The following is a 26,719-nucleotide window of genomic DNA, read 5'->3' as shown; positions in this document are numbered from 1 at the left end:
ATATAGGTCATAATTATTGATCAACTATTTCACACTGATGAGACTGCAAGGGAGAACTGAGAGTATCTCACAGCACATTCCATGGAAGCAGCCACCATTGGTAGGGGGTTGTGGAGATCCTTATCAGTACCAGTCAAGGGAACAAAGAGATTTATGACCTGGCAGGAAAGACATCTGAAGCTCTGAGTCACTGAGCAGATGCATGTATAGGGAGAAGCCTGGTAAATTCTTCCTTTCATTGAGTAAAAATGTGTTCTAAATGTAACCAATATTATACTGGGTTAGTAAAGCCTAGATAATATAAGAATGTAATGATCTTACAGTTAATCTAGACATTTGATCTAGAGATAAGCAGCAGCTCACTTGACAGGAAGTGATGGGAGCTGTTGCAAGGGGCTGATGTCAGACTCCACAGGCGAGAGTGTCTGTGGCTTCTCATTGGCTAAAAGGCAAGGGCAGAAAAACTGACCCTGCGATCGGATTGGTTGCAAAAGCAAACCACTTCTTTAAAGTACTGTCTGGGCCAGAACTGAGTTAGATTCTACACCATACCACCGTGACAAGATAAGAGACCAGCAAGGCCAGCGGTAAATATAATCATATGATATGTGCATTATTCCATAAACTATGTTATTAATGTTTAATATGATAATTAGATTGTAACCAAGTGTATTATTGTGTTCTTGTCTCCAATCAATAATCTTGATGGTAGATTTAAAACCACACAAATTAAGTGGCACACGTCACACAAACAAGTGGCACACGCCACACACAGATATTAATATGTTCAATAACCACACTTCACCAGATGAGAGCAGGTTAGGCATTAGACTTTAAGGGCGTGCCAAATGCACAAGATCCAAGGTACTATTTGTCAGTCTGCATTGGGGAAGTTTGAACAAATGTGTGAATGTTATATGTGTTTTATGTTTAAGGAATGAACTAATAAAAACCCTATAAAAAGCATATTTGATTCGTAAAACAAGGAAATTATTGAAGCATTAAATAAATCAATTGTGCGTATTAAACGTAGCTTATCTGCTGTATCTCTTGGGAATTCGGATCCCGGCAAATCTCACCGAAAACCGGACAACTACATACAACACAATTAATGTGAGTGACCTTCAGCTGTGTCTCCCAGTGCATTTGACTGCTTTATGTGCTACTGTATGTATCCGCTTGCTTTATATGATCTACAGTACACTGACTGTATTGTTCCTGCTAAATATATAAATATGAAATTAAATGAATATGTCTGTTGGAAAATAAGCAATTGATGGTTTTTCCACCTGCTTGTATTGCCTCTCCTTCACCAGCATCTCCAGGGTTGCCCTGAAGTCATGGGTCTTCTTCTGTCCCCCACCAACGCCTCTCCAGGCACAGTGCAGACTGCTAGCCAGTAGAAGGGCTGGACCTGAAGGCATCTGCGATGGCGTGACCTTCACTGAACTGCGAGGGTTGAACAAATACATTCTTAGGCAGAAACAGAGTTCTGAAATAAAGTGGTTGTTGTTCTACACATGCGCTTTAGTTTAGTACATACTTAAGGTCCTTTCAGATGGGCATCGATTAACGGAGATGTTAATCGAGCAACAACAGATCTGCTCAAGAGGGGCGCGACAACGCACGCGTAAAAAAAAAGCTAAACTGGTCTGGTCAGTCGCGGGCGTGTGCACGAAACGAGCACACGCACGACAATTTCACGGGACCGTGCCCACGTAAATACGCTTGCGCTGTCGCCCCTTGACTTCTCTGCGTGTACAGAAAAAAACGGCAGGTCTCATTGAAAATGAATTACTAGGCGTGTTAATCGCTGCCGGTTTGAAAGGACCTTTAGAAAGAAATTACCCCTTTAGTTTAGAACGAAACAAACATTCAAATATACCTAATGATGATAACCCAATATATATAGCAATGTGATAGCTAATAAGGGGTAGCTGCTTGCTTAGAGCAGGTGGGGGGTGGTAGTGGTTGATGATAATGATTTATTATTTTAAGAGTGGTAAATAAGTTAAACTGCAGCCAAGTCATGTTAACAGAATATAGCACTCTCGTCATGTGGGGCCCACAACAAACAGGCACTCTACTCTATTTAATTTCTTGTGCCTTGGTTTTAAGGAGCTGTACCGGTTCATACCTGCAGGCCCACTGGTGGCAGTCAGCCAGGAGCCGCAGCTGCTCTGGGAGAGGATCTCCGTCCAACAAATGATTCCACAGTGATGTCAGAACAGGAGATAAACAGCTCCACCATTGCTACACCACACACACACACACACACACAGTACATATTTTGTCAAGCTACGTTGCCTTAGTCACTTGTGCGGCAGCCAGACCTTTTGCAATAGCTAGTTAAAAAGGGTCTTGCTGAAATTGTTATAAAGTAGTACAAATAATAATGGTCAATTTCTTCAAACAATTACAAAAGGTGGCATTTCAGTTCATGACATTAAAGAGGATTGTTTTACTGTGTGTGCAAAATATGAACAAGCTGTGGTTAAATGAAGTAATGATGAGAGTAAAGACTGGAGCAGCTGTGATGTGTGGGGCTATACTGTAAATGGCTATTGCTGTATGTAACCTATGTTTAGTCACTAGTCAGACAACAGTCTTTAAATTATTAGAAAAGGTATTAAGATAAGCACAGTTGTAGAAGAACAGATCATACCACTGTAGAAACTAGGAGCAGAGGGCAGTGGAGACTGATCTGAGACCAGGCCTTGTTGACTTCTCCAGATGAATGGTCACAGCTCACACTGGCACTGAGCACACCCTGGAGGTAACGAGGGCATTCTTAACTATTGCAGCCAGCCGTGTGACATTTTCTCTGTACACGGAAATGGGCTTGAGGGCAGATTTGATTAAGTTGCTAACTCACTCTCAAGAAGTGTGCCGTTATGTGGTAGGGTAGCAATCCAGCTGGAGAACACACCTTCCTCTGATGCATGAAACAAACGGAGGACGTAGAGACAGAGAGATGGACAATACATTAACACAGAAAACCATGGCTGCCCGTCATCTTACTTCCAACCAGGGGGGCAGTCAGACAGATATTTTGTGAAGCCACTAAGGAAATCGTAGTTCATATAATGGCCTGTTGTGGCGCTGTCATTGGACCCAGAAAAACCCATAGCCCCATAGAGGTCCATGTATTTGGGCCCAACTTCACCTAGACTGTATTACCTTAATAAACATGGTCATGAATACTTGCTTCCAGTCACTAGTTTAAAGTCTCATTTCTAATGTCATAATATTCTTTTTGGAAAATTATGGTCCCATTAATTAAAGAAATGACCATAAAGTCGCGTATGTTCTGAGGGGCGTGGCTACCGTTACAGTCTATGATCGGGATTCCCCTCCCACTCGAGTCAAAATAAAAACCAACGGAGAAGAAGGGGGGAAGTCCCGCCTCGTTGTCTGGGCCAGCCAATGGCCAGCTGGGCCAAAACGGAGCCAGCCAATGGCCAGCTGGGCCAAAACGGATCTAGAAAGATGGCGACTTACAGTGCAGGAATAACAGGCTTCATTTTACGTCCATGTTAGACCCGGGGAACGCTTTGTCCATATTTTTTACAGTCTATGCTTCCAACATATACAGCATGTGATGAAGAGTTTGTTTGGGATATTCTGACTGCCTGTTCATACTCAGAATATTATGTGTAGTATGTGTAGCGGTTGAGATGCTTTCCATGCGGGAGACCCGGGTTCGAATGCCGGGTGCTACATATATATCTGTCAACAATACAGCCGTATCTCAGGAAGGGCGAGACATAGAACAATAAATGTGTTTTCAGCACCCCTCCAATGCATGGCTTTTGAAAAAGTTAGTTTTTTGAAGCACTTATGACGTAAATCAAATGGCAGCCAAGTTTGTTTTTAGGGCTGCAGTTATACAAACATTGACAACGTGAGACGTCATGTGGCCAATATGTTACATACTTGTAACAAATGTAGTTGTATACAATATAAAACAATGCATTCATGTCTCGTAATGTATATAGTGGCAGTGAATCTGCAATGAATGAAAGTGACTATCATACATACAGTGTGTGGCAGCCACAGTGGGCGCCCCCTCACTTCACACACAAGTGTGATTTTTATTTTACGTGAAGAGCATTTCGCAAACTCAATCGTACCGTGAGCACTTTATCTAAAACTAAAAATGCTAAATGGAATTCTGCGTGAAGGCCAAAACACATGGCGACATTGATGCCCGCCGTGTTGACTTTAACCAGACGAACTCACCTGGTGCTGGTGCTGGTTGACTATAACCAGACGAACTCACTTGGTGCTGGTTGACTTTAACCAGACGAACTCACCTGGTGCTGGTTGACTTTAACCAGACGAACTCACCTGGTGCTGGTTGACTTTAACCAGACGAACTCACCTGGTGCTGGTTGACTTTAACCAGACGAACTCACCTGGTGCTGGTTGACTTTAACCAGACGAACTCACCTGGTGCTGGTTGACTTTAACCAGACGAACTCACCTGGTGCTGGTTGACTTTAACCAGACGAACTCACCTGGTGCTGGTTGACTTTAAACCAAGAAGAACTCACCTGGTGCTGGTTGACATGTTCTACCAGGGTCTTACAGTCCAGTGTTCTTATCCCTCCCTGGCTCCTTACACACACAAACAACACTGCCGGGAGGGCCAGCAACACTCTGGGTCACACAATGGCAAAGCATGCACACACGCACGCACACACATAGACACACAGACAGACACACACACACACACACGTAAGTGGTTGGGCAGGTAGAAGCACAAAATTGAGATGAGATGAGATATACTTTATTAATCCCTGAGGGGAAAAAGTGTGTGTGCGCGCGCGCATGTGTGTGTGTACCTGTTCCATGTCTGTAGTGTGTGCTGTAGGTTGAGCTCTGTGCTGATGCTTTGTGAGTCAGGGGATAATAAAGAGCACCTCTGGGACAACAACTCAAAGAAGAAGTGGCATGGATCATCTCCGCCTCCTCCACTGCGGCTGCTATAGTGGCCCGTCAGTCCCATGTCATAGACCAGCTCCTGTTCTCACACACAGTGACAAATACACCAGTGTATGCAATCGTGTGTCTGGATCAGACGTCGAGAAACAGCCGTGACATAGAATATAAAATCCAAAGAATGTCCTGATGCATAGCACACAACAATGCCACAGTATGACGAGACAAACACACCTGTAATCTGGATAGGATGTCTGGAAGACAAGTGCCTGTCTCTGATGGTCTGTGGTGTGGCTCCACCTGCCTCTGGCCACTGCAGACGTACCGTACAAGGTAATAACAACATATTTCAGATGGGGGTCCGCAGCCAAATACAGATAATTCTGGGGGCCCTTGACATGAAAAAGGTTGAGCACCGCTGACATAGAAACATCAGAAAACTGTTCAGCATTTCTTTAGAAGCGGCCTCAGGTCTAAATGGGTTAAACGCTTCTGAGAGCCTCACCAGCGGACCAGAGAAAAGTTCTACACACCATAGTTGCTGGTCCATGATGGCATTGAGGATATGAGAGCAGAGGGTCTTCATGTCTCCTCCACAGCCACCCCGGTCCACAGGACAAGACAGATAGAGCTCCAAACAGGCCCACTGCTGGTACTCCTGCCTAGAACACCAACATGAACATGCGCGCGCGCACACACACACACACACACACACACACACACACACACACACACACACACACACACACACACACACACACACACACACACATTTGCGTGCACATTTAACAAGAAGTTCTTGAACAAAAACAATAGTAGACGCACAAACTCAAGTAAAAGAAGCATTGCCTCCTCAATATATATGGCGACTGGGTATAGGTGTGGGTGTATGAATTTGTGTGCCTTACCTCTCTGGGTCAGACAGGACATCTTCATTTCTCTTTACTCTGAGCTCAGTGGACAGCCATTCTGCAAATACCAACTTGGACAAAGATGCCATCCGTATCAATATTTTATTTATAGTGTCATACCAGCTGTTATTAAGTAATTAATAATCTGAAAACATACCCGGGAGACAGTGAGACACCCAGTTTTGTTGCGGCGGTCTCACCTGGTACTGTGGTAGCTGTACTAGTTGCTGGAAACCAGGGTGCATCCACATTTGCCAGGCTGTATTCCTCCAGGTTGTACCGGGGTCTGTAGCAGTCCCCCACAAACCAGGCTGGTCCACTTCCTGGTCTACTCCTTCAGGTGAAACAGAGGCCTCGGCACTCTCACTGGTGATTGGTTTCCTTCGAGCCTCAGGCATCAGTCTCGGGATGAGGTACAAAAGCTGAACATACATTTAATTTAATGTAGTAGAGAAAGTGTAGTATTAAAGTATGAGTATTAAAGCCCAACCACTCAGCATTAATGGTGTTCATGTTAGTGCCATGCATACCCCCATACATACAGTAGCAAAACTGTAGATGTATATACGTATAGCGTAACTTTCTTGTAATTTGAATGTGGATTATAATTTCAAAGTATTTTAAATGAAAGCTATTCCATCAATTTAGCCTAATTTAATGACATGATAGCAGTGAATAATATGCTACAAAAGGGGAGTGAGATGAAAACAATACCTTCTTATAAAGGCTGTTAGGTATGTAGTCTTGTAGCTGAGATGGTGCATCAGCTTTGGAGAGCCCATAGCACACTGCTGCCACACAAAGCCTAATAAAGACACATTAAAAGAATGAAATAAATCATGTGGGATACATTTTAATAACTTATCTCTTACATAAATCTGTTTGGAAGTTATACATACACACGTTCCCTTTTGGCCAATCATCATGAACATTTAAACAGTTCTTCCTTGCCTCATGTGAAACCTTTCCCAAGTTTAATGCAAATCAGTTTGAAAATATCCTGCTTGGATAGACAAATGCAGACAAAGGCAGACCAATGGAAAAAATGTCAAGGTCACAGGTGTCACACTGTCACATGTCCCGACCTAAATCTACCGTCCCTTTCCCTTCTCTTCCTACAGTATATGCCTGAAGAAGGTCAGCAGACCGAAAGCTTGCTAAATAAATACATTGATTGTGCGCAGATCTGAGTGTGCAGAGCTCCCCTTTATCTTTCTACAGTATATAAAAGGCCAATTCTTCTAAAAACCAAAGACAATGACTGAGCATCTAAGAAGAAAAAAAAATCTGAACAATATACAGCAACAGTCCTGTAAAATAAACAGCGAGTAAAGAAAAACAGGTGGTCATGGCATGACCTAGTGTACGATATGGACCATTGGACCTGCACTAATTAATGTCTGTTCAATTAGATGAAAACACGTGGCTCCCTCACCTGACACAGAAGAGCATGTTGGTGTGTGTGCTGCAGGTTAAGGCGCAGCCCAGGGCCTCTGTGACAGGCACCGGCTTTGGTAGCAGGGATGGAACCCTTTGCACCAGAGGACTCTGGGATTTGGAGGCATGGAGGTGGACTACAAACGCTGCCAGGCCGGTCACGTGGGCAGCATTCAGCGACGACCCCTTTGGAAATAAATGGAAGGACAAACAGTGGGTGGTTGGTGCATGTTAATTTAGGAAGAAAATCAGTAAGGGAAATAAGGATTTCAAGTATGTGCTGCACCTGGTGATGGAACAGATCCCAGAGTCTGTGTATGAGGGCTGAAACCAGCTGTGTATGACCCAGCAGGACAGAGACAAACTGACTTGCCCATAAGCTTTGTCTAGGATTACAGGAAACAAGGTGAGTCGCAAATGAGACCTTCTAAATTCATGTACTACACAGTTTAAAGTATCATTAGGTTACTATTAGTGAGATATCTCCAATAGTTGCTCTGTAGATTAAAAATGTATGAAAGTGCTAAAAGTGTGAATGCAATTAAATAAATAGGGAGCATATTCTTGATGAGACAGAGTAACTATTGAAGATATCTCGTCAGTTACATCATGACAAGGTAACTACACACCCCAAACCTCTACCAAGGTTTACATTTTGATTTGTCTTACTTATTAGGCGGGTTTGTTTGGGAAACATCCACTATACATTGACAAAAGTTTCTGAGGATCATATTGACAACCTACAAGGCGAGAGAGAAAGAGAGAGATGACTTCAGGAAGAAAACCACAGAGACAACAGTAATTAAACTAAACTAAACTACACAAACGCAGAGTAATTGTCGGTTCAGTCAAATAAGTCATACTTTCACATGTGGGTCAGGAGCCAGCGGTGCTTCCAGGTTAAGCTCGATGACTGTCTGGAGGACAATATGCTCCTCATGGTCTGGGAAAATGACACCCAGTGTATGAGAGATCCTGGACACCTGAGCAGACACTTCTGGAAGGTAGGGGTGGAAATAAAATCGATTCGTTGACCAATCGCGATGCAGAAATGGACGATGCACAAATGTCCAAAAAATGTATCTTTATATATATATATATATATTTTTTTTTGTATGTTTGTACAGAATTCATATTTTTTTGATGTGCAGGAGTGTCATGTCTCCCCTCCATCAATGTACCTCCATCATTGCCATCAATGGCCAACCGTCTGAACTCCTTCAGCTGAACTTTCAGAACTTCCAGAGGGTCATCATTGCTCTCCACATGCATTCCCAGTCCTGGGAATATGGCACATTCAGTCACACACCATAATCACACGGCAGCGACTCTACTCTCACTCAGGGGTGGGAAAAGCCCATATTGTTGGGATGAAATCACAGCTCAATAACAAATACTTTAAACTAACAGGAGGGTGGGGTACTGTCAATAGCATTAGGTTTAGAGTTATAGTTACTTTATTACTACTAGAGTTGTCTATGTCACTCATGCTACTGTACAGTAAAATCAATGGTACATACAATGGTTCTGTCATTATCATTATATCATATATGATGAAAAACATCTAAGTATCAAACTTAAAAAACAAAACAATCATTACCCATGTTGTAACTATGATAAGAGATTTGTGCATTAAGTGAGTTCTCTTATCTCTATGCAATTATTTTTCCAATATGTGCATAATTTATAATATGGTAAATGTAATATACATGAGAGATGTAAAGAACACCCACTGTTGTGTTGTCTCTGTTTTTGGCAGGACTCAACATAAGATGTATACTGCGCAGCAGGAATCTTGTCCGCTCTACACAACAAGAAAAGAGTTAATCAAAAATGGTGAAGACAGACATCCAATGATTCAGTGCAGGGCACACTTAGGTTTCTTTCTATCCACACTGGATTGACTCAAAATAATGGATATAGTATGTTAAGGTGAAGAAAAACCTTTAGCTGTGACCATGACTGTCATGATTTGGCCCTCTGCCTGTTTATTCCCCTCTTTCTGTATCTCTCCCTCTGCCCAGTTGTGTATGTCTTTCCACTTCGGCCACTCCCACTTCCCATTGCAGCCCTCAGTCCTAGTTACACACCTGGTTACACTCTCATCAGCCCAGCCAATTACAAACCTGTGAACTCTGCTACAATCAACCCACCTATAAATACTGGACTCCTTGCACAAACTAACTGTCAGAACATAATTCCTTGTCCGGTGCTTCATGTCGTTGTCCCCTGCTCTACCTTGATGTTTTGGGTTTGTCTTTTTGTATTTACTGAAGAGTTTGCATTCATGGACTTCCTCGTGGCTACTTCATGCTTCTGAAAGGTTTTGCTTATTGGACCTTTGGTTTATTGCTTTGCTACTGCTACTTATTTTGTAAGCTTGACTTTTTGTTTAATAAAGCAGTTATTTTGAACTTCCCTCTGCATTTGGGTTCAGTCATTCTGCCACCGTGACAGTATGTTCTGACCAAATATGAACCCAGCAGAGCGAAGACTTTTTCACCAAAAGGTGGATGACTTTGAAAATGTGGTTGCTCGTTTCATGGCCTCACCCCCTCCATTGCATGCTGCACTCCAAGAGGAGATCTCTATCCAGCAGCAGTGGTTTAAGGAGAGGCCGTGGGTAAGCCATTTTGTCCCCCGCCTGGATGTGGTCTGTGAGAGGCTCAGGGACTTTGAAACCACCCATGCTTCCCAGTCAACTACCCAGTCAATTAGAGTTGGAGTAGTGAGCTTTTCATCTGTCTGCCCTGTCCCAGATCAACAAAAGAACCAGCCTTTGGATTTACTTTCATATTTTTGCAAGACTGCTAAAATCCCGGTGTACTCTGAGCCAGCTCGAGCCCAGGACCCTTATGAAGGGTCTCGCTTGGCCCTCTGTGTGGGGAACCGTGGGCCTGCCAGGAGAAGGCGTGGTCGCCATGGCTCCTTACACCCCCAGTGGTCTTCACTGCCCAGCACCCCACTACCCGGCATCCAAACCACCCTACTGCCCAGCACTCCGCCCTCTACCCTGCCTGTAGATCCTGCAGCACCCTCCATGTCTCCTTTATCCTCCTCGTCTCCTGGATGTGCAGTGTCTACTGGGGTCCCGTCTCCAGAGTCTGCAGCATCCTCCACCTCCGCGTCTCCTGGATCCTCCTCGTCTCCAGGATGTGCAGTGTCTACTGGGGTCCCGTCTCCAGAGTCTGCAGCATCCTCCACCTCCACGTCTCCTGGATCCTCCTCGTCTCCAGGATGTGCAGTGTCTACTGGGGTCCCGTCTCCAGAGTCTGCAGCATCCTCCACGTCTCCTGCAGCCCCAGCTCCTGCAGTTCCAGCTCCATCCGCTGCAGTCCTGGTTCCTCCAGCTCCTGCTCCTGCAACCCCAGCTCCAGCTCCTGCAGCTCCAGCTCCGGCCGCTGCAGACCTGTTTCCTGCAGCCCCGCCCCCAGTGCCTGCAGTCCCACCTGCAGCACTGCCTGCAGTCCCACCTGCAGCACCGCCTGCAGCACTGCCTGCAGTCCCACCTGCAGCACCGCCTGCAGTCCCGCCTGCAGTCCCGCCTGCAGCACTGCCTGCAGTCCCACCTGCAGTCCCGCCTGCAGTCCCACCTGCAGCACCGCCTGCAGTCCCGCCTGCAGTCCCGCCTGCAGCACTGCCTGCAGTCCCACCTGCAGCACCGCCTGCAGTCCCACCTGCAGCACCACCTCCTGCGCTGGCAGCCCCGCCTACTGTGCCTGCAGCTCCGTCGCCTCTGACTGCAGCACCTCCGGCGTTGCCAACTGAGCCTTCGGCCCAAATGTCTCGGCCTCCCGGTCGTCCGCCTGATGACCCCTCCGCCTCGTCTCGGCCCCCAGGGCGTCCCCCTGAACTCAGCAGCTCTGCCTCTGGCCATCGTCCCGGCCGCCCACCTGAATTCACAGGCTCCGCCTCTGGCCATCGTCCTGGCCGCCCACCTGAAGTCACAGGCTCCGCCTCTGGCCATCGTCCCGGCCGTCCCCCTGAAGTCTCCAGCTTTGCCTCAGGTTCCCTCCTCCAGGCCCCCTCCACCCTCCCTGCTCGTTCCTGGTCAAGGTCGTTGGTCGTCTGGTATCCGCCCCCTTGAGGGGGAGGTACTGTCATGATTTGGCCCTCTGCCTGTTTATTCCCCTCTTTCTGTATCTCTCCCTCTGCCCAGTTGTGTATGTCTTTCCACTTCGGCCACTCCCACTTCCCATTGCAGCCCTCAGTCCTAGTTACACACCTGGTTACACTCTCATCAGCCCAGCCAATTACAAACCTGTGAACTCTGCTACAATCAACCCACCTATAAATACTGGACTCCTTGCACAAACTAACTGTCAGAACATAATTCCTTGTCCGGTGCTTCATGTCGTTGTCCCCTGCTCTACCTTGATGTTTTGGGTTTGTCTTTTTGTATTTACTGAAGAGTTTGCATTCATGGACTTCCTCGTGGCTACTTCATGCTTCTGAAAGGTTTTGCTTATTGGACCTTTGGTTTATTGCTTTGCTACTGCTACTTATTTTGTAAGCTTGACTTTTTGTTTAATAAAGCAGTTATTTTGAACTTCCCTCTGCATTTGGGTTCAGTCATTCTGCCACCGTGACAGTATGTTCTGACCAAATATGAACCCAGCAGAGCGAAGACTTTTTCACCAAAAGGTGGATGACTTTGAAAATGTGGTTGCTCGTTTCATGGCCTCACCCCCTCCATTGCATGCTGCACTCCAAGAGGAGATCTCTATCCAGCAGCAGTGGTTTAAGGAGAGGCCGTGGGTAAGCCATTTTGTCCCCCGCCTGGATGTGGTCTGTGAGAGGCTCAGGGACTTTGAAACCACCCATGCTTCCCAGTCAACTACCCAGTCAATTAGAGTTGGAGTAGTGAGCTTTTCATCTGTCTGCCCTGTCCCAGATCAACAAAAGAACCAGCCTTTGGATTTACTTTCATATTTTTGCAAGACTGCTAAAATCCCGGTGTACTCTGAGCCAGCTCGAGCCCAGGACCCTTATGAAGGGTCTCGCTTGGCCCTCTGTGTGGGGAACCGTGGGCCTGCCAGGAGAAGGCGTGGTCGCCATGGCTCCTTACACCCCCAGTGGTCTTCACTGCCCAGCACCCCACTACCCGGCATCCAAACCACCCTACTGCCCAGCACTCCGCCCTCTACCCTGCCTGTAGATCCTGCAGCACCCTCCATGTCTCCTTTATCCTCCTCGTCTCCTGGATGTGCAGTGTCTACTGGGGTCCCGTCTCCAGAGTCTGCAGCATCCTCCACCTCCGCGTCTCCTGGATCCTCCTCGTCTCCAGGATGTGCAGTGTCTACTGGGGTCCCGTCTCCAGAGTCTGCAGCATCCTCCACCTCCACGTCTCCTGGATCCTCCTCGTCTCCAGGATGTGCAGTGTCTACTGGGGTCCCGTCTCCAGAGTCTGCAGCATCCTCCACGTCTCCTGCAGCCCCAGCTCCTGCAGTTCCAGCTCCATCCGCTGCAGTCCTGGTTCCTCCAGCTCCTGCTCCTGCAACCCCAGCTCCAGCTCCTGCAGCTCCAGCTCCGGCCGCTGCAGACCTGTTTCCTGCAGCCCCGCCCCCAGTGCCTGCAGTCCCACCTGCAGCACTGCCTGCAGTCCCACCTGCAGCACCGCCTGCAGCACTGCCTGCAGTCCCACCTGCAGCACCGCCTGCAGTCCCGCCTGCAGTCCCGCCTGCAGCACTGCCTGCAGTCCCACCTGCAGTCCCGCCTGCAGTCCCACCTGCAGCACCGCCTGCAGTCCCGCCTGCAGTCCCGCCTGCAGCACTGCCTGCAGTCCCACCTGCAGCACCGCCTGCAGTCCCACCTGCAGCACCACCTCCTGCGCTGGCAGCCCCGCCTACTGTGCCTGCAGCTCCGTCGCCTCTGACTGCAGCACCTCCGGCGTTGCCAACTGAGCCTTCGGCCCAAATGTCTCGGCCTCCCGGTCGTCCGCCTGATGACCCCTCCGCCTCGTCTCGGCCCCCAGGGCGTCCCCCTGAACTCAGCAGCTCTGCCTCTGGCCATCGTCCCGGCCGCCCACCTGAATTCACAGGCTCCGCCTCTGGCCATCGTCCTGGCCGCCCACCTGAAGTCACAGGCTCCGCCTCTGGCCATCGTCCCGGCCGTCCCCCTGAAGTCTCCAGCTTTGCCTCAGGTTCCCTCCTCCAGGCCCCCTCCACCCTCCCTGCTCGTTCCTGGTCAAGGTCGTTGGTCGTCTGGTATCCGCCCCTTGAGGGGGAGGTACTGTCATGATTTGGCCCTCTGCCTGTTTATTCCCCTCTTTCTGTATCTCTCCCTCTGCCCAGTTGTGTATGTCTTTCCACTTCGGCCACTCCCACTTCCCATTGCAGCCCTCAGTCCTAGTTACACACCTGGTTACACTCTCATCAGCCCAGCCAATTACAAACCTGTGAACTCTGCTACAATCAACCCACCTATAAATACTGGACTCCTTGCACAAACTAACTGTCAGAACATAATTCCTTGTCCGGTGCTTCATGTCGTTGTCCCCTGCTCTACCTTGATGTTTTGGGTTTGTCTTTTTGTATTTACTGAAGAGTTTGCATTCATGGACTTCCTCGTGGCTACTTCATGCTTCTGAAAGGTTTTGCTTATTGGACCTTTGGTTTATTGCTTTGCTACTGCTACTTATTTTGTAAGCTTGACTTTTTGTTTAATAAAGCAGTTATTTTGAACTTCCCTCTGCATTTGGGTTCAGTCATTCTGCCACCGTGACAGATGAAGGCTTATGATTATGAAGCAGATCAGACTGTTTATGTAGATATGACAATGTAGAGGAATAGAGGTACAGGAAACCCGAGGATAACTGTGGTGCAAACATTTGCATCACACTTTCATAAATTTTCAAAAATAGCAGATCTACAAGCTCATAATCTTGTATATCTGTTATTTTTGAATAGCCAATGAATGCGCTATATTATGCTGACAATAGCTACAATCTAAAAGGACACGGAAGCTTATCTGGTTTTAATGGGTTAAGTGCCTTTCTATGGAGGTACTGTAAAGTGCCATGGAGAGCTGACACAAGTTTAAGCTGTGATTTCACTGATTTCACTCACTTTCTCAGAGCTTCTATGAAACTCATTTGTGCATCAGCCTTCACAGGAAGCTGTAATGGATTGGACAGACAGAGTGCATCATAGATAGCAGTCCTCATCAAAGCAAGACACAGTTGAATGCATTTAACAGTTACAGTAGTTAAGCAATTGCCCTCTGATAGACAAACGGATCAGTGGTAAATATTATCACATAATCACCTAATTGCAATTGTTTGAGATAGCCAAAAAGATTTGCATAATAGTCAATCGTTGAAAAAAATGTCCATAGATTTTCAAACATTTAAAAAAAGAAATGGCAGAAATAGCAGGTATACAAGCTTGTGACGTGTTGTAAGGTTGTAGATCAACTATTTTAGCTATTTTGTAAATTCTTTGTAAATAAATGTTTCAGTAAATTATGTGTCAGTGATTTCTTTGTATATTTAAGTTATTTTAAGTTATCTCTGGCCTGTGCAATTTGTGATTACGAATCCTAAAAAGGCAAACAGAAATACAAATGGTAACGCTCAAATTGTAATGTTCAATGCAAAAAAACACACACAATGAAATCGTTAATCGTTATGCAAATACTTCATGTTATCCTTTTTTCATGAATGCATTATTTGATACAAAGTGATATGTGTTAAACACAGCAACAACAAACAAATCAGAAAACAAACTAAAACAGAACAGTGATTACACTGATTACAGTGTCCATTATGAGTACGTCTCTTACCAATCTTGGCGTCAGAAGAGCAGGAAGGAACCGCGTTAGAAAATATGGCCTCCGGAAAATACTGTGAGTTACAAGATTATCCAAAGGTGAATTACAGTTCAGTCAGATAACTCACGAATAGACTGAACAAATATGTATTATATAATAAGAATACAAGTGTGGATATAACATTTCTAGTACGAGTAAATGCTATCCCTGAATAAAGACAGCAATATGCAAATATGCAGTACTGCTGATGAGCTATTTCATGAAGTGTGAATACCTGGCCTCCATGACTGTGGCAGAGATTCTGCCTGTGTTCTCAAACAGAGATACTGCCTTCTCTACATCCTGGAGAGCCTGACACTCAGGCTAGAGATGCACGCACGCACGCACGACACACACACACACACACACACACACACACACACACAGTTGAAAGACTTGGTTTCATCCTTTTAGCAGACCTTATATTGTACTGTATCTCCCTGTGCCTGTCCATGCAAACTGTTAATAAAGTATTCAACAAATCAACACACACACACACAACCCAGACCATTTTGTAATAGTGAGTTTTTTCTCACTTTTCTACCCATATGAGGACTTTTAGTAAAACAGCCACTAATAGTCACTCACTAACGGTGACAAAATACGATTGCACTGTATTTCTATTCACTCAAACAGAAAGCAAATGTTATTATACACAGGCCAACCACATGGTGTCACTGTTACCTGCACTGGTGGTCCTGCAGCTCCAGAAACGTCCTCATACAAACCCATGTTCTCCACCGACACCTGCACACACGCACGCACGCACACGCACACACACACACACACACACACACACACACACACACACACACACACACACACACACACACACACACACACACACACACACACACACACACACACACACACACACACACACACACACACACACACTTTTTGTAACTTCATGTTTGTGTCGTTTATGTATAGATGTTGGTGCTATCAAGAAGTTCATTGCCTATACAGTAAATCCTCTTATCAACCAATTACAGTATCTCATGGATGTAGATATTAATACAGTTCATTGGGGGTTAAAATGTGTTTATACTATCAGGGATGCTTGGTGCATATTATAAGACATGGTGAATGGGACAGGAAAGCAGGGAGTATCAGATGACAGATAGGGCAGGAAGAGGCGTGCTTACACAGGGCATGATGCAGAATGTGTTGTTTCCTGGACAGAGATGACGCGTTTAAGTAATAATAATAATAATACTTTTATGCAGTCGATATATCTGTGAATTAATAGTATGTGTTTTGTGTTTCTTTGTGTGTTAGTTTATTACCTAAGCGCCGCAGTCTCTGAATAATCTTGTGAACAGTTAGTTGACGCTATTGAACTAAGACTAAACAGGGGTCTGACCGACAAGGCAAATCAGGCTTTATACTGCACACAAGTTTAGTAGAAGTGCGTTTGTACGTGTATGAGTGTGTTATGAGATAATAGTCAATAAAATGGCCAAAATCAAGTGATTGTTTGCGAGCATTATTGCAACTTTGAGGAAGTGTGTGTTTGAGTAATACAACGGTGTGTGTTTAAATCAGCTATGAAACAGCAAAGTTTAGTTATATCTGTACAGTGGAATTTGCCATTCAATCTCTGGCCAATACCTTGAGATCTGCGAGCCTGCTCCTAGCCAGAGAGATGTATTCCAGTAAGAGGCTCCGGTGTTTGACTGCTACATAGGGAGGGTGGAGGATGTGAACCTGAGTATTTAGAATGATAAGAAATTAAATTTAGCATCACCAACAATGGGCAGAGGACCAGCAACATTCAGGACAGCTTCTGGGTGGCTTGGAGTCCGGGCGAGGAAACAAGAAGCCCACACAAAATTGTCAATTATAGGGCAATTATTTTTATCCGTCCCCATAAGACGGATTTTGTGCAACACCCTGGACCAATTTAAGGGCTTGATTGACCAACTTTGTTGCATGCGCTGTTACACACCACAAATAGCCAATCTACAAACTCAGCGCATGACGTGTTGAACTTGAATGTCTCTGCAGCATCCAAATCCATTTTTTTTTGCTCCGAGCAAATATAGGCAAGCGAAGGACTGCTGTCGATGTTTCTACTGTAATTGTCAGGTCAAGTCACACACAAAGTAAATAAGTAAAAAATATATATATTTATTTATTAATGACCAAATGAATAGTAAAAAAAAAAACACAAATAAAAAGTATGTCATGACATCAAAGGTCCTCTCAAATTGTGGGTGACCGGCTCCCCGCCCCCCCCCGGCGATATGGATAAACCTGTACGCGATCACCTTGAGGTACTGAGGGGGGTCAAAGGGCACCAGGTCAGAAAGGAACTTCAGCAGGAACACCAGAGATTTCTTGCTGTGTCCATGGTAACCGCTGGCCCCTCCAAAAGACACCTGGACATCCGGGGACAAAGGTTCATGCTGATCACGACGTAGCAGTGTAGAATTAAAATGTAAATAGTTAAATGACGTGAAAACCATAAAACATCATGTACAAAATAAAAGCGTGTGTCAGGCTCAGGAGAGAGAGAGAGAGAGAGAGAGGTTTACAAGAAGAAAAACAATAACTCCTGCCGTGATCACCAGCTAACATCAATGTCATGACACAGAGCCAGGGAACATTCAGTCAAACCAGATGTGCCATTGCTGGGTTGTCTAAATTCCTGAACCCAGTGACTTCTCAGGAGATATACTGTACAACCAATACGGACGGTACTTAAAGCTGTCACTTGTTTTGTGATGATTACAATATAATTGTGTCTAATCTGTATATAGAGTATAATTTATACAATTGCTGCTGTTGTATTTAGTCGCCCAGCTCTACTATTGAGACATTTAGATCATGTGTCTGGTTTGACAAGAAAGTGGTAGATCAAAATGGTACTTTTCCCCCGAGCTTGCAGGGAGGCTCCATTTAGCTCAGTGGTTGAAATGTCAGCACCTGCGCAGTTACAGTAGACCCGGGCTCTATTCCCAGGAAGGTTACAAAGAAAGTAAAGTAGCTTTAAGGTTTAGTTTCATAGTTCCGTTTCATAAATATATTTGCCTTCTCTATTTGTCCATCTGCATGGGATGAAAGCATTAGCTATGCTTCTTTCATATGAATTACCACCACTTAAAGCTGACAAAAACAATAATGATTGCAGACCTTCATCAAGGCTGAAATCCCCAGTTTGCTCATTCATATTTACTTTGGACTGATAGTGGTGCTAGAGGAGAGCTCACCAAAATAATATGTTTCCTAATCTTGAGAGAATTAATCAATGAACTGTTGCAAAAGGCGAATTTGGTCAATGTATGACTAACGGGTCAAGAGATACGTTAATCTGAAATGTTAAGGTTTGATGGCTTGATGGTGGCACTAACGTCATTGGGTCACCAAAATCAATACCGTAGGTTTCTTCCTCCTGGGAGCATGAATGTGCACAGCAAATATCAAGGCAATCTGACCATTACTTTTTCAGATATCATATCACAGACTCTATGACATCTCAAAAAGGGACATAGACAAAGAAAAAGATGTGGGAGAAAACAAAACAACCTAAATAATCAAGTTGAAATTCCTATCGAATTCCTATCCGCAACATAGAAAAAACACATTTTAACTATTTTACTCTGCCCCAGTTCCACCTATTTCAGGAGGAAGAATCCACAATACATAATTTGATGCGTAAGTAAACTAAATAAACAAACCTTGAACCAGTCGCTGTAGGAGGGGAAGAATGCAGGGCCCTCTAGCGCCCCCTGGCGGGCCAGAAGGAATGCAGTGATCATGTACTCCAAGTCATAACTTTCAAATGCTGAACTCAGCAATCTGGACAACATCTCTGAGGGGCAAAAATGGTAAATGTTGCATTTATAATATAGCGCTTTGTTTTTGTATGTTTTTTTGTGGCTTTCGCCTTTATTTTATATTTTTTATGGAGGGACAGACAGTAGGCTGACAGTAAATGGGGAGAGAGATGGGGGGGTGACATGCAGTAAAGGCCGTCAGGATCGGGAGTCGAACCCGCGGCACACTGCCAGACTGGATTACCAGCCAAGGTGCCTGGACCACTGAGCCATGGCCCAGGCAATATAGCGCATTTTATACAAATCGCTTTGCATACACCGGTGGCGGAGGAAACCATACAAGTCACCAACCTGCACATTTTGAACAATTAGTAGCCTGGCTAATAAGCCAGACCGACAATTAGGGGTTCAGAGTCTTGCTCAAGGACACTTCGAAACAAACTCTGGGTGGGAGCCCGGGATCGAAAGGGAATGGGATGGGAACCATCCGGCCACTCTACCCCTGAGCCACTGCCAGTGCCACCCCAAAAACAGACATATACAAGTGATGCTCCCAGATCATACAGTAAATGTACATGCACTTTACAGATACAATTAAAATGTGTTTTGGGAGGTACACAATGACCAGCAGACTTTGAGATACGTATGCAAAGTTTTGTGTGTGTGTGTGTGTGTGTGTGTGTGTGTGTGTGTGTGTGTGTGTGTGTGTGTGTGTGTGTGTGTGTGTACCTCTGAGGCTTGGCTGGGCATAGGGATTATACACCAGCAGAGTAGAGAGAAAGGAGAGGACGTGTTGCCAGTTGATCTCATGGGTCTCCATCACCTGCTGCAGGTGACAGAGCAGCTTCTCTACACTGAAGATTACAGCCAGCTACAACACACACACACACACACACACACACACACACAGTGTAAAGGTGCTTCATGAGATAATCTTAAAATATGGTACCATTTTTGTCTACTCGGTTTAAAATGGGTGAAGTTGTCCTTCAAAGAACATTGATTTCATGAGGTAATTTTACTGGTTCCCATCCCATCTGTCTATAACAAAGTGTAAGAATGACAATAGCCTGCCCTAAATGGACTGAACATTAAATGACAAATTTACAACATAAGGTTGGCACTATAGGCCTGCAATGGAGTACAGTGCATCTTAAAGTGATTTCTTCATCATTAACATCAGTCAAGAAACACATGAGGTCCATTTACCTTCCGAAAGATAGAGATCAGCAACCTACTGCTTTTGGCAAAGCTCCACCCATTCTGCATGGCTATGGCTTCTGACACTGAAGAAATATGTTTGCCATATTAGTCACCATGATAATGAAAGGCCAGTAGCATTGTGAAATCCCATGTGATTGGTTTTACCTGTGAGGCGAGGCTTATAGGTGAGAGTGTGCGTGAGGGAGTGTGTGAAGAAACGATGCAGAGCTTCTGGTGCTACGGACACACCACACAACGAAGCATCAAACAGCTGAATCCTGTGCAAACAAACAGGGAGTCCGTGGGAGGGAGAACAGAGGAATGTGAGGCCAGGGGCAGATAGAAGGAGAACAATAAAGCGGTTAAAGGGACACTTCACCCTTTTTGCAAAAACATATATGTTAATGACGTTTAGAAGCTTTAGAACACTTTCCTGGGGGGTCTTTATGTGGTTTTAGATATTTTAGATTGTAGCGGTGAGCCCGGTGTCTCTGATGTCATGGACACTGGGCTCACTTCCTTCCTGGACTACATGTTGTCTCAGTAATACAGCCCTCCCCCTATCCACAATGAGGAGCAGTGCACCAAAGAATTATGGGAATTGTAGTCCAGGAAGGTAGTGAGACCAGTGTCCATGACATCAGAGACACTGTGCTCACTGCTACAATCTAAAATATTTAAAACCACATATTACACACATAAAGACCCCCAGGAAAGTGTTCTAAAGCTTCTAAACGTCATATATAAACATATATGTTTTTGCAAAAAGGGTGAAGTGTCCCTTTAAGAGATGTTTTTATCTATGAGGCCTGTATAACATACACTAACTAAAGACAAATCTCACTTGAATTGGATTGCAATACTTTAGTCTGGGGCCCCTAGGTTTCAGCCCAGTAAGCCCACCCTAGCCCAGTGGTAAATCCAGCCCTGGCCCTACCAAACAGAGGTTCATATCCAACATTGATAAACTAAAACCCTCTGCTATATGCATCTCTCACCATAGCTCAGGTGCAGTTCCATCAGACTGAGTGGACTGTGTGTCATCCAAGGTGTCTAAAGCCCCTGGAGAAGGAGATGGGTAATAACAATAATCATAACGATGCGGTTAAAAAGCAGGATTTACAAGTGCAGACCAAATGACTCCAGTGCTTCACTTCACTTCACAACATGGAGGATGTGGAGGTTGAGAATGAGAAAAGTGCACTGACTCACAGGAGAGCATGTCGTCCAGTAAAGAACAGCAAAACAGGGAGAGCCTCCTGTTGGTTGCACCCGTGTCCTCCTGGCTCTCCTCGAAGGCTGTTCCCACCAAGATGCCCAGCACAGCTGAAACACAGACACAGATTCATGACTCTTCGGCCACAAGGGAAAACGGTACCAAACATTGTGCCTTGCCTTATAGTAGGTAGCCGTGGCACAGAGTCATGAGTTGAATACAAGGATCTATTATCAAAATGTAATAACTTAATTGGTATCGTGCCTTATATACACAGATAACTGCCCAAAATGCTTTATAATCAGAGTTTAGATACAAACATAGAACGTAGGAGAAAATAATAACTAGAAAAGTGCTCCCCTGGCATTACGGCCATTACTGCAAAATCGAGATTCAATTTTGAGCAAGAATCGTGCAGGACTAACTAATACATACATAGAAACACTACATTGTAGTTTTTTAATAAATAGTTTAGGTTTTTCAGAAAACTTAGGTCAGGATTTAGAAGGCATTTTTAGAATTGGCCTCAGGTCGATTATTATTAGCAGTAGTTTGACAACCAATTCAAATGTGCTATATGATGACATCTGAGAAAACACTGTCGTGTCTTACTTGACAGAATATTCTGTTGAGCCCGTCTGCCTTCCGGCTGGTCTTCTGGAGCTGTCCAACCACAAAGGGCTTTCAACTCGGACAACAGCCACGACCCCACCCCTTCATCACTGAAGAGAGTGAACAAGATTAAGTACAAAGCAAGTGATTGTTGGAATAATCTCTTTGGTTTTTTGCATCTCTCTTAGTTGAATTCATCCATGTACTAAAAGAAGCCCACACGCAAGCACTGTTATATCAAGTGCATGAACAGGATCACTCATTTAAGTTTAAATGCATATTATGCTAATACTGTATATAATACAAAATTACAAAAATGTTTTTTTCCTCCTTTACCTCTCTAGTATGTACTTGAAAGTAAGGATGTTGTGAGAGTGAAGATGGTGTACCACCTCCAGCTTGGGCTGCTTCTGTATGAAAAGAACAATTAGATCATTCATTCATCCATCCCATCATATGAGACAGTTCTGCGTCCATGCATCTGGATGCATAGTATGGATATATACACATGGGATGCCATGCATTTGTTAACATATAACACATAAGTACTCATGCACATATGCCCACACCTGGTCCTTCCAGTACTCCTGCCAGAACAACTTGGGGCAGAAAGCTCCTAGAGACAGAAGCTCTCTTGTGGTCTGTAGCAGAACATCCAAATGATTCTGGACGAGAAACAGGCAGGAAGTGAAAGGGGAATGCTCAATGAATTAAAGCATGACAATAATGACAATCTTTTGAATTTAACAACAACAACGCTACTAACCCGCTGGGAGGAGGTCAGCAGAGCTCTGCAGTCCTCCCCAACATCTCCACCAGTCATCTCCGTCAGTCTCTCCAACACCAGTCTAACTGACAGAGCCACCACTGGGACACCTTGCTGGCCGGCCTGACGCCTCAGCTCAGACACTGGGAGGTACAGAGATACGGTATGGTTATTTCACACTCTCACACTCACACTCACACTCACACTCACACTCACACTCACACTCACACTCACACTCACACTCTCTCACACACACACACACACACACACACACACACACTTTAAGAATTTATTTATGTCCACACAAAGGAAAATGCACAAGGACACAAACATTATGGGTGCAGTTATGTTACAATCACAAGCCTATGACACATGTCTTGGAATCATGATACAGCAAGCGTCTCAGCAGCGTAAATACAGTATAGTTGACATAGCAGACATAAATCATGAGTACTCCCTCAGGCACTTTGAAAACAGGACAAACTAGACAAACAGGTCTCCGCCAGCCAGGGCAGGTAGCTTATTGTGGGCCAGCATTGTTTCACGGCAATCAGACATTGCAATGACCATTTGAGGCATTTTGTTCAAACTCCTGCAAACTTTGGGAACCAATTCTTTTTTGTCTTTATATATAAATATATTTTTTTGTTTTCATTCCAAAATGTTCTCTTAGTTATAACAGAACAATGTAATAAGGATAGGCATTAAAAAGCTACCAGCTTCCGCCTATACCTTTTCGATCATGTCAAATGAGTTTAATACATGATTCTTCTTGTAATGTTCTAACGGCATAAGCCATAAACCATTCAATCTTAGCCAATCGGGATGGAATATGAAAAATCCGTCTTGATCACATGACTATAGTGATAATATGTGTACTGATTTGCGTGAAGTTCAGACAAAATTAAATCTGTACGAGACGAGTAATAAACTCCTGGTGCTGCGATAACAGGCTGATGTAAAAAATGACAGAGGTTCTGCTCTGGCCTCCAGGAGCACAGTTTCATGCCGAACGGGCCAACGGTGCCAGAGATTCGCTCGCTCGCACGCACACACACACGCACACATGGGTGAAAACAACTGGGTTGCATCATTGTTGTTGCATTACAAGGACTCACCCACACACACACACACACACACACACACACAAGAAAACAACTGGGTTACATCATTGTTGTTGCATTACAAGGACTCACCCAGGAGTGATCCTGCAGTTGCTGGTGTGAGGCCCCCAGGGGCTGTTTCTTCCACTGTTGCTTTCTCCTTACATACAACATTGGATAGAGTGGAACTCTATATAGAGATATGAACAGTTGGGATTCGGGAATGGATACATTAAGAAGGAAAATGTGCATGATAGGACATTCAAGAACAAATTAAAGTGACATTTTCCATTTCTCCATGTGTTAGATCATCTCATTAGTTATTATCTCCCATGTGTGGAAACCAGGGGTTGCAGTAAAAAGGTACCATGGGTATTGCATATCTGATGGGACATGTTTTTCTGTCGTACACAAGTGGAGCAGCATTGTCTGAACTGCTTGACAGGCTGTCACAGGCATCTAAACATGTGTTTTCACTCATAAAATGTATAAAACTAATGTGAAAAAGGTAAAGGCAAATTGAAAACGCGCAATTAAACACAATGTTGCAAGTTAGATGCTTAAGCCATTTAAACAGTGTTTTGCATGAGCGCATACCGTAGGCCTATACGAGGATTTGCACTGTTTGTGCTGGAATCTCCCCGGTCCCCCCACCTGGAATAATTAACTTTCATGACTTGGATCAAGAGGCATTTGAGGGAGACTGCAGCTATGTCTTCCAACGGGTAGGCTACTGTTGCCTAATCCACAGCAGGCCGTGTGTGTGTGTGTGTGTGTGTGTGTGTGTGTGTGTGTGTGTGAGAGAGAGAGAGAGAGAGAGATTTTCCCCTTGCTTATCTCAAGAACCGTCCGACTGCCTAGGCCAGTCAGATAAGCACACACACAGTAATAAATAAGTCATTTGTGGGTCAACATCTGTGGACATTTTTTTTAATGGCCCTATAGGACTATATAGGTGAGTCAGTCATGGGGCCCTGTTCTGGACATATAGAATGGAAGGTACTGTGTAGGCTGAGGGTCCACAGTCCACGCATTTGAGCGTTAACCTATATTTTAGTAAATTATTGGTAAGCCTTGTGGCCTAGGACTACCCTAGGGACGCTGTAGTCAAGGGCCCCTGGACACTGGTCCATGATTCCCAATGGGCATTTCCCTAGTTTCTGATAATTGTTTCCAGCTGTGAATTTTAATGCAACATAAGATGCCCAAGTTACAGTGCATAGAAGCCACGCTGATGTTAAGCTCTTTCTTGTAATCACAGCAAGGCTCTGCAGGAGGCTCTAGAGTCTATAAAAGGTTCAGCCTGTGTGTGTTTCTCCTGCACATATCTTTCATACTGTTGGACCAATTAACACTACAATTATTGTGTATGCTGCCAGGAGGCAAAATAAGTACCTGTGCATTTGTACTTGTTTTAAATATTTTACTTACATGTTTTTATTGTATTGTGACACTTGCTTTGGCAATGTAAACGTTTGTTTTCTCATGCCAATAAAGCTCATTTGATTGAATTGAATTGAATTGAATTGAATTGAATTGAATTGAATTGAATTGAATTGAATTGAATTGAATTGAATTGAATTGAATTGAATTGAATTGAATTGAATTGAATTGAATTGAATTGAATTGAATTGCATGATCTTTGAGACCAAGTGTTTGCCACGCTGGAACTAGTCCCACAGGAGGACAGTTTTCAGAAAATATCATTGTTTATACATCTTTCTTTGAGATTTACATTAGACACAAGCCCATTTAGACACACTATTTTATTAAAAGAAAAAAAGAAAATATCCCGATCATTTGAAAATGACATGATCGGCTCCGATTTCCTATAATCTATTATTATGCATTACAACTATGACCCTGGTCTAAAAAAAAATTTAAAGTCAGTGAGTAATCAGTCAATGAACTATTTGGCCCCGCTTATACTAGCTCAGATCCACCCTGGAGATGGTAAGTCTACTTTTAGTATCACTTTGACACCACTCAGCCCAATTCCTTGTAGTGGAAACTCTGGTACAAGTAGGCCGGTGTGGGGTGGTGTGAGGCCATGGTAGTGGAAATCGGGTTTAGGGCCCTATTATAGGGCCCTAAAGCCCGATTTCCACTACAGTGCATTCATCATTTCTGATACCGAAACTTTTCCGATACCAATACAGTATGGGGACATCTCTAGTAATAAGACTACCTACATAAGACACGCAAAATAGGGCCCTAAGGGTTGCCCACCTTCCCCTGGCACTGAACGTGGCCAGAACCCTCTGTCTTCTGGTCGGTGGAATGTCAAATAAGAGCACTGTTGACCTATAAGGTGCTGTTTTCACTGTTGCTACACTTAAAAAATATAAAATAACAAGTGTGAACCCATAGTCATATTCATAGCTATGTAGGTATTTAGCATAAAATTGAGGTATGACATTTTTTATCGCACAGCCCCAGAAAGCTAAATAATAAGTGTTAAATTGAACGGTAATTAAAATTAAAATTTAATTAAATTTAATTTGACCTATCATTTTATAACGGACTTACTTTTCGGGCAAGTGGGCATGACCTGTGGACAAGTAGAATATGACACTACTTGCCTGAAGGTCAAGTGCCTCTGAGACCCTAGTGTCAAACCCTGCAGGTATTTGATAATATAAAAAAGGTTCCATCACTGCAGGATCCTAAAGAAATATATATATATAGTTGTTTTACTAACTGGAAGCTCTTTAAATATATAAAAAAATTATAACACTTCCCTCCAAAGGAGTAATCAATAAAACGGAAGCCTGACACGGGCATCAGTACACCAGAGGGGATTGTGGTGAGGTGCAGTCTAGACACACAGGCTTTGCGCAAAATTCCTTTTCAGTTCAAGGAAGCACAAGTTGGAACAATCTACCCACTAACATAAGAGAGAATCTATCTTTTACATCTTTATGGGCAATCAAACA

General features: G+C 44.4%; 1 protein-coding gene across 1 annotated transcript in view; it reads right to left on the bottom strand.

Moving 5' to 3' along the window:
• Window positions 1-26,719, bottom strand: part of fanca (FA complementation group A) — a 39,352-nt gene that overhangs the window by 10,328 nt on the left and 2,305 nt on the right. The window contains exons 3-36 of the mRNA XM_083764100.1: window positions 23,877-23,973; window positions 22,681-22,823; window positions 22,484-22,579; window positions 22,251-22,324; window positions 21,915-22,024; window positions 21,299-21,412; window positions 21,085-21,148; window positions 20,252-20,364; window positions 20,093-20,169; window positions 19,613-19,754; window positions 18,785-18,918; window positions 17,375-17,485; window positions 16,716-16,811; window positions 15,786-15,848; window positions 15,337-15,425; window positions 15,075-15,135; window positions 14,360-14,409; window positions 9,026-9,096; window positions 8,474-8,572; window positions 8,156-8,289; window positions 7,962-8,032; window positions 7,579-7,678; window positions 7,291-7,478; window positions 6,570-6,660; window positions 6,056-6,277; window positions 5,853-5,926; window positions 5,478-5,606; window positions 5,179-5,257; window positions 4,848-5,026; window positions 4,557-4,662; window positions 2,876-2,935; window positions 2,666-2,770; window positions 2,138-2,253; window positions 1,303-1,449 (exon numbers count right to left, since the gene is read on the bottom strand). Of these exons, the coding sequence (XP_083620226.1) occupies window positions 1,303-1,449; window positions 2,138-2,253; window positions 2,666-2,770; window positions 2,876-2,935; window positions 4,557-4,662; window positions 4,848-5,026; window positions 5,179-5,257; window positions 5,478-5,606; window positions 5,853-5,926; window positions 6,056-6,277; window positions 6,570-6,660; window positions 7,291-7,478; window positions 7,579-7,678; window positions 7,962-8,032; window positions 8,156-8,289; window positions 8,474-8,572; window positions 9,026-9,096; window positions 14,360-14,409; window positions 15,075-15,135; window positions 15,337-15,425; window positions 15,786-15,848; window positions 16,716-16,811; window positions 17,375-17,485; window positions 18,785-18,918; window positions 19,613-19,754; window positions 20,093-20,169; window positions 20,252-20,364; window positions 21,085-21,148; window positions 21,299-21,412; window positions 21,915-22,024; window positions 22,251-22,324; window positions 22,484-22,579; window positions 22,681-22,823; window positions 23,877-23,973 (3,605 nt within the window). The remainder of the gene's footprint in view (window positions 1-1,302; window positions 1,450-2,137; window positions 2,254-2,665; window positions 2,771-2,875; window positions 2,936-4,556; window positions 4,663-4,847; window positions 5,027-5,178; window positions 5,258-5,477; window positions 5,607-5,852; window positions 5,927-6,055; window positions 6,278-6,569; window positions 6,661-7,290; window positions 7,479-7,578; window positions 7,679-7,961; window positions 8,033-8,155; window positions 8,290-8,473; window positions 8,573-9,025; window positions 9,097-14,359; window positions 14,410-15,074; window positions 15,136-15,336; window positions 15,426-15,785; window positions 15,849-16,715; window positions 16,812-17,374; window positions 17,486-18,784; window positions 18,919-19,612; window positions 19,755-20,092; window positions 20,170-20,251; window positions 20,365-21,084; window positions 21,149-21,298; window positions 21,413-21,914; window positions 22,025-22,250; window positions 22,325-22,483; window positions 22,580-22,680; window positions 22,824-23,876; window positions 23,974-26,719) is intronic.

Source organism: Protomyctophum parallelum (assembly GCF_964188405.1).
Source record: "Protomyctophum parallelum genome assembly, chromosome: 4".
Lineage (NCBI taxonomy): Eukaryota > Metazoa > Chordata > Actinopteri > Myctophiformes > Myctophidae > Protomyctophum > Protomyctophum parallelum.
This window is presented reverse-complemented; position numbering and strand designations above follow the sequence as displayed.